The 12,615-nt window shown below is 36.6% G+C and overlaps 1 protein-coding gene across 1 annotated transcript in view; it reads right to left on the bottom strand.

Annotated features, from left to right (window-relative positions):
* Positions 1–12,615, bottom strand: part of ME2 (malic enzyme 2) — a 54,032-nt gene that overhangs the window by 3,864 nt on the left and 37,553 nt on the right. The window contains exons 13-15 of the mRNA XM_069568587.1: positions 10,308–10,410; positions 1,214–1,284; positions 620–718 (exon numbers count right to left, since the gene is read on the bottom strand). Of these exons, the coding sequence (XP_069424688.1) occupies positions 620–718; positions 1,214–1,284; positions 10,308–10,410 (273 nt within the window). The remainder of the gene's footprint in view (positions 1–619; positions 719–1,213; positions 1,285–10,307; positions 10,411–12,615) is intronic.

The raw sequence follows: 12,615 nt of genomic DNA, 5'->3' as shown, positions 1-12,615 counted from the left end.
TATCAGAAGCCTTAACATGTCAATCCTTTTGTTCTTATGATAAGAAATTTACCTAAAGAAAAAATGATCACAAATGCATATAAAGACTTATTTAAGGATGTTCATTGTAATATTATCTAAGGATGGTCACTATAATATTATCTGAGGATGTTCACTGTAATATTATCTGAGGATGTTCACTAAAATATTATCTAAGGATATTCACTATAATATTATTTCTAATGAAACAGAAGATGCTTAAATGTCCCCCCAAACCAATAAATGGTTAAACAAATTATGATCTTACAACAAAGAGAATTCCACAAATATTAGTGTTCCTAAGAATTATTATTGATTTACATACTATACTTAGAATATATTAAGTGGAAAAAATGCAGTGAGGAATCAGTTTTAAAAACAGGCACAGGTGACTACACATGTGTGCATTTTATATGTTTGTGGGAAGAAAAAAAAAAGACTAGAAGGCATCAAAGGAGAGTTACATTCTGGTAGTAAGAATATGAGCAACCTAAAATTTCTTGTTTGCACTCTCTAAATGTTCCCAAGTTTTCTCAAACCTGTGTTAGTTCTGTAAAAACACCACTAAAATTTCTGTGAAGAGGTATAAATTATTACTTACTTTAATAGCAATGTTAATAGAAACTTCCTGAATATTAGAAAGTGGTGGGTAAAGTCTCCCCTGAGCCAGCTCTTTATCTGTTAACTGACTTGTCAGAGCCTGAAAAGAGAGAAAAGAATTTCATTTTTGTTTGCTTAAATAAGAGAGTAATAAGGACTAATGAAATGGGAAAAGGGTTGGGGAACAGAGAATAATTCTCTGGTAGTCTCGATTCTAGCAGGAATACGCTTAATCCACTGCAGGAATTAAAACTGCTTTGCACTAAACAGTAAATATTTAGATTTATTTAAAGACTTTTAATCATATTTAAAGACATTTTATCTGTGCTGTCACAATTACGTAACCTTCAGTATGTATAATACAGGTAGAGTATATATGCAAGGATTCACAGCTTGCAATTAAAACTGAAAAATTAAACACATGAAAAATCATGGTAAACTAATTTTATGTAGAAGAAGGTATATCAAAAAAACAACGGATGAGTCATTTCCTTTTCATTCATAAGGCAAATTTAACTCATTCTGTTTTTAAGATCCATTCATTTTTATAATTCATCCTTTATAAAAATAACCAAACAATATTTAAAACACTTACCTTTGCAGCTTCCAGGAACACATGGTCACTAATATGCCGGGTGTTACAGAGAATAACAGCTAAAGCCACACCTGAAATACATTTAAAATAGTTTTTTTAGTAAGGTCACTTCAAATTATGAAAGGAGTGAAAAAAATTCCTAGATTTAAACCAAATTAATGGTAAGGCATCCCTCCCCCAAACAACCTCTCTGAAAAAACAAAGCAGCCAAGAGAAAACAGAAATCTGAGCACTAAAATCAAATGATCTCTGACTATTACAATTCTCATTTACTAGAAAAAATAATCTTAGAAATATCAAGTGGCTTTTTGCAATTTAGTTTTCACATTTATCAAATTCACAAATGTATATAAGTCATCAACAGTTGTTACAAAAACATTTTAATTCCCAGTCCATCTCTAATCCTCTATTTCTTGCTCTACAGAGGTGACTATTTTTAATTCTCTTAGCTGATTATTTTAATTAGTTTGGTGCAAAAGTAACTGCAGTCTTGCATTGTTGAATTTTGCCATTTGATATTGGAATACATTCTTAAATAAATGTGGTCATGTTATATATATCGTTTTAATGTACATTTTTTGCTTTTTTTTTGCTAATGACTTATTACGTGCTGTTTATTTTATATTTATTTCAAACTACAGAAATGGTGTTATACAAAAAGCAAATTCAAGTGATTTTTTTATTTGAGTTCAAAATGGACTGTAAAGCAGTGGAGACAACTCACAACATCAACAATACATTTGGCCCAGGAACTGCTAACGAATGTACAGTGCAGTGGCAGTTCAAGAAATGTTGCAACGGAGACGAGAGCCTTGAAAATGAGAAGCATAGTGGCCAGCCACTAGAAGTTGACAACAACCAACTGAGAGCAATCATTGAAGGCGATCCTCTCATAACTACACAAGAAGTTGCCGAAGAACTCAACATCGACCATTCTACGGTCGTTTAGCATTTGAAGCAAACTGGAAAGATGCAAAAGCTCAGTAAGTGGGTTCCTCCTGAGCTGACTGAAAATGAAAAAAAAAAAAAACCAGTCATTTGGAAGTGTCACTTTCTTATTCTACGTAACAACAACAAGCCAGTTCTTGATTGGATTGTGATGTGTCACAAAAAGTGGATTTTATGGCAGAAAGTGAAGAACTAAAGAGCCTCTTGATGAAAGTGAAAGAGAGTGAAAAAGTTGGCTTAAAGCTCAACATTCAGAAAACGAAGATCATGGCATCCGGTCCCATCACTTCATGGCAAATAGATGGTGGAAACAGTGGCTGACTTTATTTTGGGGGGCTCCAAAGTCACTGTAGATGGTGACTGTAGCCATGAAATTAAAAGATGCTTACTCCTTGGAAGGAAAGTTATGACCAACCTAGACAGCATATTGAAAAGCAGAGACATTACTTTGCCAACAAAGGTCCATCTAGTCAAGGCTATGGTTTTTCCAGTAGTCATGTATGGATGTGAGAGTTGGACTGTAAAGAAAGCTGAGCACTGAAGAATTGATGCTTTTGAACTGTGGTGTTGGAGAAGACTCTTGAGAGTCCCTTGGACTGCAAGAAGATCCAACCAGTCCATCCTAAAGGAGATCAGTCCTGGGTGTTCATTGGAAAGACTGATGTTGAAGCTGAAAAACTCCAATATTCTGGCCACCTGATGTGAAGAGCTGACTCACTGGAAAAGACCCTGCTGTTGGGAAAGACTGAGGGCAGGAGGAGAAGGGGACGACAGAGATGAGATAGTTGGATGGCCTCACCTACTCAATGGACGTGAGTTTGAGTGAACTCCGGGAGTTGGTGATAGACAGGGAGGCCTGGTGTGCTGCGATTCATGGGATTGCAAAGAGTCGGACACAACTGAGCGACTGAACTGAACTGATACAACAGGCGATAACCAGTTCCGTGCTTGGATAGAGAAGAAGCTCCAAAGCATTTCCCAAAGCCAAACTTGCACCAAAAAAAGGTTATGGTCAGTGTTTGGTGGTCTGATGATCCACTGCTGCTGCTGCTGCTGCTACTATAGGATTCTAAATCCTGGTGAAACCATTACATCTGAAAAGTATGCTCAGCAAATGAATGAGATGCACCAAAAACTGCAATGTCTGCAACCAGTCTTGGTCAACAGAATGGGCCCAATTTTTCTCACAATGCCCAATTGCACGTCATACAGACAATGCTTCGAAAATTGAATGAATTGGGCTATAAAGTTTTGCCTCATCCACCGTATTCTCTTGACCTCTTCTCAACTAATTACCACTTCTTCAAGCATTTCAACAACTTTTTGCAGAGAAAACCAGCTTCCATAATCAGCAGGATGCAGAAAATGCTTTCTGAGAGTTCGTCAAATCTGAAAGCACGGATTCTTATGCTACAAGAATAAACAAATTTCTCATCGGCAAAAATGTGTTCACTGTAGTGGTTTCTATTTTGATTAATAAATATGTATTTGAGTCTAGTTATGTGCATGTGCGCTCAGTCGTGTCCGGCTCTTTGTGACCCGCCAGGCTCCTTTGTCCATGGGATTCTCTTGGCGAGAACACTGGAGTGGATTGCCATTTCCTTCTCCAGGGTATCTTCCTGACCCAGGGCTTGAACCTGTGTCTGCTGAATTGCAGGAGGATAATTTACTGCTGAGCCATCAGGGAAGTCATGATGAACCTAGTTACAATGACTTAAAATCCATGGTCCAAAACCACAATTGCTTTCTCACTAACCTAATAACATTTCTCTCTCACACAGCTTGCCTCTATTTCTTCTGATTTGCCTTTTAGTTTTGGAGATCACGGACTCGTTCCTGTGGCAAAGAAATATTTAGCTTTCTGGCACATTTCCAGCCTTCTTCCCAATAGAGTTAGAACATAATTTTGGTTGAATCAATATTCAGTGTTTATATTATTATGACTTTCTTCATAAGTGCTATTAACAGTCAGGCCATGTATTAACACTGTATCTTAACTTTTCCTCTTCTACATAACGTTATTTCCCCTGAAGTTACTGTCTTTTTGCTTTTCCTTTGATTTTTGAGTACTTAAAATTTTCATGCTGAGACACTCATTCATTTAGTTGTCTCAATCACCTAGCAATTTCAACAACCTCACATTTCTCTCATTTCATCCCCAGAAAAAATCTGCTGAAGCTCCAATCTGGCCTTGTTGCTCTCCATCCTAGATACGGTGCTATTCCTGGAAACTCTTCATCTTCATACAGATTCCCTTTGCTTCTAAGTTGAGTCCATTTCCTACATCTCACTTCTTTCCTAGTATTTTTGTTCTTCTTCTTCTTCTTTTTTTTTTGTAGGCTATACTCTCCAGTGTTTTCTAAAGAACAGTACATGGGAGATAGATTTTTTTAAACCTTGCATTTTTGAAGAGCCCCCACTGGTCCCTCAACACACATGCACACACACACTTTTACTACCTTCCACTTATTTGATAGTTTGTCTGCGTTTAGAATGCTAGTTTGGAAGTAATTTTCCTTCAGAATTGTGACATGTTATTTCAGTACTTTCCAGCTTCCAGCATTGTTGTTGACAAGTCTGGTGACAATGTGATTCCAGATCCTTTTCCTGTGATTATCTTTTTTTTTTTGCATCTCTGGAATTACGTAGGATCTTTTTTTTTTTCTTTTGTATCTAATGTTCTGTAATTTCACAGTGATGTGCCTTGAGGTATGTTACTCTCACCCACCATATCTGGCACGTGGTAGGTGGGCCCTCCCCATCTGGAAATCTGGATCTGGGGAAATGTTAACAGTCTTTGATAATTTCTTTCCCTCCTTTTTTCTTTTCTCTCCTTGAAATTTCTTGGGGCAAGATCTATTGTCTTCTTATATTGTTTTGTCTATTTCATGTTCCCTTTCTTCTTTCTTGCCTTTGGAATTAGAAAAAAAAATCATTTCACTTTCTCCCCTCATATTCTCTTATCATAGCTTGGAAGTTTCTCCTAGCTTTCTAGTGGTTATCCTCAAATTTGTAACATACATCCTGATTAAAAGTTTCATGCTAATTTTTAATTTACCCTCCTGCCAGGCAATGGAAGTATCTCCTTAACAGTTTAACTCTATGTAACCAACAAGCTCTTATTATTGTGTATTTTGTCTACGTATTTTTCAAAATCCCATATATCATTATTGCTTTCCCCTATATATACGACATTCCTTTTGTTTAACTGAAATAATCACAGCTTTTTTACTCTTCATTCTTTCCTAAATCTCTGCACTTCTAGCTGGAATTACATTTCCTTTGTCTAAGGAATACTCTTTACAATTTATTCTACATTTTTACATGTCTGCAGACAGATGGTGAAACCTTTTTTTCCTTCTAAAAAATCTTCATTGTTTTCACTCTTGAAAGATCTTTACACTGTGTAACGAGTTGAGCTTAACAAGTATTTTGTAAAAGCCACTCACACAAATCGCTGCACTGCCTTCCGACATCTGGCTGCTGTTGAGTCAGCTGCTGGTCTAGCAGTTGTCCCTTTGAAGGAGACCTTTTTGTTCAGGCTGCATGCTCTTCTCTCTGTCGTCATTTTCTGAAGCCTCATGATGATGTCCCTAGATGCGGGTTTCACCAAGCTTCCTGAACATTGTGTACTGACGTCCTTTGTCAGGTCTAAGAAATTCTCAGCCATGAAGCCTGTAAATATTGCCTCGTCTTCATTCTTACTCTCAGCTTCCTCTGGACCTCAATTAAATGTACCTCAATTAATATGTTAATTAATATAATTAATATATTATATATATATTTTTGTCTCTTGATTGTTTCTTCTGGTCTATCTTCCAGTTTATTAATTTTCTTTGGTCTAATCTCTATTAGCCTCATTAACTGAGTTAACTTATTGTATTTTTCAATTCTAGAATTTAGTGTTACTTGGCTGAATGCTTTTATCTCAAACATAATAAGTTATTTGTTTCAGAGCACTTGTCTGATATGTAGAGTTCCAGAGGGTTATCTATTGTTTTCTTTTGGCTTATGTTTGTCTTGTCTCTTCATGTGCCTCATTTCTTTTTTATTTCTTAACTGGGGTTCAATTTGAAGATTTATTTGTAAGAGTAACTTGAGGAGCAGGATACTGTTGTCTTGTACCACAGAAGATTTTTGTCTGTTTCTGCTGAGCACTTCTGCACACTGGCAGGCCAAGACAAACGCTTGAGGTTTTACAGGTAACTTCAAAGGTATACTATCCGCACACTCCAAAGTACAGTCCTTCAGGGTTTCAGCCAGAGAAGGAGATGGTTCACTAGCAGCCCACCCTCCACAGGCGCCAGACTCCAACTCTTGTCCTCGCTCGCTGAGAAGGACACCTTTACTTCTCGGCCACTTTTTCCTCATTAGGAAACCTCAGTCCCTTTTCAGGTTTTATTTCTGTTGTTCATCCAATTATAACTACTAGAGCACACAACTCTAACAGAGCCTTAAGTTTTTACTTGCTTCATGAACATTCTTTTGGCCAATCTTGTTTTTAAATCCATTTTAACCTCTGCTACCAAGTCATTTTTAGGTCTACATTTACAGTCCTAATAACTGTTATTGTTAAGTTAGGACAGGGAACTGTTATAGTAATCAACTGTCAAGTGCTCTATTGGTCAAATGCAATATTAAAAATGGCTTTGGTAAGTCAACAGAAAAGTATTTATGTTTTTAAGGCTTTATGCTAGAGAAACAATGTTGGATGGGACAGACTGATTTTGAACATTATCAAGTTCTAGAAAGAGACAGTCAACGATGGGAGAATTTCTGTTACAGATGCTATCTCTCAAGAGACAAGCAGAGTGGAACTCTAAGACAACCACAACTACGTGGGTGAAAAAGAGGAAAGAGCACCAGGATATTCATAGGTTCCAAATCTTTATTTTAACAAGAGTTATAATAACATGCTGCCTTGATGCCAGCCTTTACATGCTATAGCTCTACCTGTCATAAAATCTTACAGCTAGCTGCAGTTCCTCAAGGAGAGGCCCACAAGGAGAAAGACACAAGTACAAAGGAAATTCATGCCAAGCCACTGTTTTACTCTGTGTGATTCTTTCATTAAACAAATAAACAAAGGATCACCAGAAATTGCTGGAAAATAAAACAACACAAAAGAAGAAATATTTAAAAGAATGTTACTAACTCTAGGAAGAGATCTGAAAGGACATTGCTAGCTTTAAAAAGAAAGTGGCCATTAAAGAGTTATTCTATGAATAAAAGGTTACTGGGAATAAAAAAAATATTTTACCCTACTGAGTTGATATGCTATTAAGCAATTATCATTTATTTTCTTTGATGTGACCAGTACTATGGTTATGTTTAAGTAAAAAAATGTTTTCACTTTTTTAGTGACACATACGGAAGTACTTATTAATGAAATTATATGATGTCTCTGATTTGCTTTAAAATAACCCAGTGAAGGTGGAATGGGTGGGAATATAGATTAAATATATCAGCTACCAGTTGATAACTGCCAAAAGGTGGGAGAAGGTAACATGGGACTTCATTCTTCCCTCTATTTTCGTATAAGCTTGAAATTTTCCATAATAAAAAGAAAGAAGACTGTTGAAACAAAACATATACTAGAAGTGTTAAAAAACAAAATAGATACAGATGAATGAATCAACACCAGAGAAATCCCCCATATTACAGAACAAAAAAGACAAGAGGCTAAAATATGAATAAAATTTACAAGTCAAGGACAACAGAGAGATCTGACCATGGTCATCTAACCCAAGTTCCATAAGGAAAAAACAAATAATGGAAGGAAATTAATGGGGGAAAATAAAAACAGGAAAAAAAAATCCTTTGGAAAAGAAGATATAGTGAATTGGCCCACTTGCAGACATGCATGATAAATGGAAATAAAGCCCAAACCTGAATGCATTTTACTAATCTTTCAGAAATCCTAAAGATAAAGACAACACTGAAACATTTTCAGGGACACAAAACCAGTATGTATAACAGAATGAGAATCTCATCAACACCAGGTTTTCTGTCAGCAACACTGGCCACTAAAAGTGAATGGAGAAATGTTTCCAAAGGTCTGACAAAATGACTTTGAGGGAATTTCCTGGCAGTCCAGTGGTTAGTAGTCAGTGCTCTCACTGCTGGGGCCCTGGGTTCGATCCCTGGTTGGGGAAGGAAACTAAAACCCAGCTAGCCACATGGCACAACTAAAAAGAAGACTTTGAATCTGCAAATCTTTACCCAACCAACCGAGAGAAAAAAATAAAGACATTGCATATACATAAAAACTCAGTTTTCATTCATGCTTTATTAAAAACAAAAACTTATTCAAAGATGTATTCCATAGGGAAGGAAATGGCAATCAACTCCAGTATTCCCGTCTGGGAAATTCCATGGACAGAGGAGCCTGGTAGGCTACAGTCCATGGGATCACAAAAGAGTAGGACACAACTGAGCAACTGAACAACAACAACAAAGGAATTTAAAAGAAAACCAAGTGGAATTTAAATAGCTCAGGCTAATATCAGCAAAGGAATAGAAAGGAACAGTGTACATGGGCAAGAGAACCACCACAGAAATGATTTACTGTGGGGTAGGATTAGATGAAATGAAGAAAGCAAGCGAGAAATTAAAGGAGGATTCATTACACCTGACACTTAAAAGACTTTGAATGTCAAAAATTTTGTGATATAGAATTGCATGTTCTACTGTATATCAAACCACACTCTTGTTTAGACATGAATAACATATAATAAGTTAATTTCAGAATCAATCCAAAGATAAAACATGGAAAACAACAAAATACAGTGTAAATTTCAAGAATTTCTCTACAACAGAAATATTAACCAATGATAGCTGAGAGATGAAATAAGAGATAAAAGATGTCCATCAGCAGACGAATGGATAAGAAAGCTGTGGTACATATACACAATGGAGTATTACTCAGCCATCAGAAAGAATACATTTGAATCCATTCTAATGAGGTGGATGAAACTGGAGCCGATTATACAGAGTGAAGTAAGCCAGAAAGAAAAACACCAACACAGTATACTAACACATATATATGGAATTTAGAAAGATGGTAATGATAACCTTGTATGCGAGACAGCAAAAGAGACACAGATGTATAGAACAGACTTTTGGACTCTGTGGGAGAGGGAGAAGGTGGGATGACTTGGGAGAATGACACTGAAACATCTATACTATCATGTAAGAAACGAATCACCAGTCTAGGTTCGATACAGGATACAGGATGCTTGGGGCTGGTGCACTGGGATGACCCAGAGAGATGATATGGGGAGGGAGATGGGAGGGGAGTTCAGGATTGGGAACTCATGTACACCCGTGGCAGATTCATGTCAATGTATGGCAAAACCAATACAGTACTGTAAAGTAAAATTTTTTAAAAAAAGAAAGAAAAAAAAATAAAGTTTTCTCCAAGAAAAAATAAATAAATAAATACATAAATAAAAGAGGCTACTAGGACATCAACTGTTATATTAAAAAAAAAGAGAGAGAGAGAGAGAGATAAGGAAGCTAAATACCAGATTTTTTTTTTTCATTTTTCACTGTGGCAAGCTAATAAAAACTATCTTAAATTGCTTACAAAAGCTCTTTTAAGTTCATTATGTGGAGATAAAGCTGACGACTAGGAAAACTAAAAGTAGTAACAGAAATTGAGAGAGAAAGGAAGGTAATAGGAGGTATGTGTGGACTGTAACTTAGATGTCATAGTTGGAAGTTCACATTTATCAGTCTAGAGTTGGAAGAATCAAGATAAGGGGAGACACGTGTGCCAGTCATGATAAATATGCAAGTATGATAAGGAGGTATCAAGTATGATAAGGGGTATCAGTAAAGAGGGTTAATTAATTTTTTTTTTCTTTCTTGGTTAATTAATTTTTTAACATTCTGTTCCTTTTGCATTTTTATGAACCATGTACTATTTTATTTCTACAACAAAAACAAATTTAATGAACAGTATGATTAAATAAATTTTCAGGGGAAATAGAGCACAACGGATTTGCTGAATTCCTTGACTTTTCCTGTACAGTTATAGCAAAATCCCATAAATGCTGTTGGTTTTCAAATATTAATTTCTAAAGAATTTCAAGAAGAATTTTACTGTAACAAATGATTACTCTAACACAATGATGGCACTTACCTGGAAAAATATATACATTGTTTCCTTGGCCTGGTGTAAAGACTTGCCCATCACTGAGTTTCACTGGCTCAAACGGACTGCCACTGGCAAACAAACACCTTCCCTGTTGAGAAATGAAATAACCTCAATTTTGTCACTTTATGTAGACTAGAAAATTGAGGTGAATGAAAATAAAATTAAACTCTGTAGCAGACCAACATATTACCTGCAAAAGGCACAATTTACTTTAGAACACAATCCTTTTATTAAAATTCTTGTTGGAATGAGGTTTGTTTTATGCACAGCATACATTCAAATAAAGTTGAAAAATGTCCATTAATAAATTTAAAACCTGACAATCCTCTTTCCTTTAAAACTTTAAAAATGTAGATGGCAAGAAAATATCATCCTTAATAATAAATAAAGACTACTATAAACATCTGTGAGTGAGAGGGAAACATCAAAAATTATATCACTACCATTTACTGTACATCTGTGTTTTTGGCTCTGTACCAGGTGCTTTATATGTGTTAACTCAGTTAATTTAACCCACACAAAGGCTTATAAGATTACCATCATCTCATTTCACTAATACGCATTTTTTTAAAAAATCTCAGAAAGCTAAGGCTTAAAAATTTCCAAATACTTTGTAAAAAGTAATGCACCACAACTGTAGCCATTAAACTTGAACCCAGATTTTCATAACTCTAAAACACATGGTTTTTCTATTATGCTACAGTGCCCCCCAGTTTATAAAAAAGGCATATGGTATAACCAGTCACTCCAAAAAAATATGGCGTGTTGTCTTCTAAAGAAAAGGAAGTCTCCAAAATTGTTGTATCCATCGATTTTAGTACTGTGCTCTGGAATGTCATGTAATACATTAAAAGTGAAAGTGAAGCCACTCAGTCATGTCTGACTCTTTGTGACCCCACGGACTATAGCCTACCAGGCTCCTCCGTCCATGGGATTTTCCAGGCAAGAATACTGGAGTAGGTTGCCATTTTCCTCTCCAAGGAATCTTCCCAATTTAGGGATCGAACCTGGTCTCCTGCATTGTAGGCAGATGCTTTACCGACTGAGCCACCAGGGAAGTCCATAATACACTAAGTGTCTAGATAACGCTTTGTCTGCTTCTCCCTACATCAAAAGATGTGTATCGGGCTTCCCAGGTGGCACAGTGGTAAAGAAGCCACCTGCCAATGCAAGAGGTGCAAGAGACGTGGGTTGAATCCCTGGGTTGGGACGATTTCCCTGGAGGAGGGAATGGCACCCCATTCCAATATTCTTGCCTGGGAAATTCCATGGACAGAGGGGCCTAGTGGGCTACAGTCCACGGGGTTGCAAAGAGTCAGACATGACTGAGCAGGAGCACACACAAGATGTGTCTTATACCCAGAGTGAGTGTCCTCTCAAAGACAGTAGACCCTAGTGGATTTAGTACTCAAGAATTTGACCCTTTGGACAATGTGAAGATCTACTATGTATAGTAATGATTACTTTTACAAGACATACTTGCAGTTTCAAAATGATCTCAGGTTTAGGTACAGAAACAAGTCAACTATGCCAGTGGTGGGCCCAGGTGACTGTCTTGGACCTACAAATCCAGACAGCTATAGCTATTCCCATTCTCTACCTGTTCTAAGCATAGCTTTATTGGTGACAAAAACCTTTTTCTTTGAAGATTTAGGTTGTGAAAGTCGCTTAGTTGTGTCCAACTCTTTGTGACCCCATGGACTATACAGTCTATGGAATTCTCCAGGCCAGAATACTGGAGTGGGTAGCTTTTCCTTTCTTCAGTTCATCTTCCTAACCCAGTGATCGAACCCAGGTCTCCCACATTGCAGGTGGATCCTTTACCAGCTGAGCCACAGGGAAGCCAGATTAAGGGTTAGTTCATGGCTAATGCCATGTGTGTTACCATAATGTGTATAATATAGGTTATCTTTGTGCCACCATTAATTTTAATAGATTTATAAAGTGGGCTGTAAAATATAGCTCTTCATGGGAAAAATGTTATGTCCTCATGGCATCAGTAAATTTGGAGATTTAGAAAGATCTTGGGCATCTTCTCTAGAATGGCAAGATTCAACTGCAATTCATCTTCTCCAGGCCATCTTTTTAAAATTCTTCTTTCATAATCAACCTATAGTGGCAGGAACTTATTAACAGAATTCTCATTCTGAAGTCCATGTTCAGTAGAAGTTTTTTGTTCTAGGAGCAACTGACCAATAAAATATGAAAAACTTTTTTTTAGGAATTTTTCTCACTCAGCAGCAGAGGGAGTTAGAGTAACACCAAAACATCCCTCCACCAAAAACAAACGGGC

This window comes from Ovis canadensis, chromosome 23 (assembly GCF_042477335.2).
Source record: "Ovis canadensis isolate MfBH-ARS-UI-01 breed Bighorn chromosome 23, ARS-UI_OviCan_v2, whole genome shotgun sequence".
Classification (NCBI taxonomy): Eukaryota; Metazoa; Chordata; class Mammalia; order Artiodactyla; family Bovidae; genus Ovis; species Ovis canadensis.
Note: the sequence above shows the minus strand (reverse complement) of the source record. Positions and strands in the feature narration are given on the sequence as shown.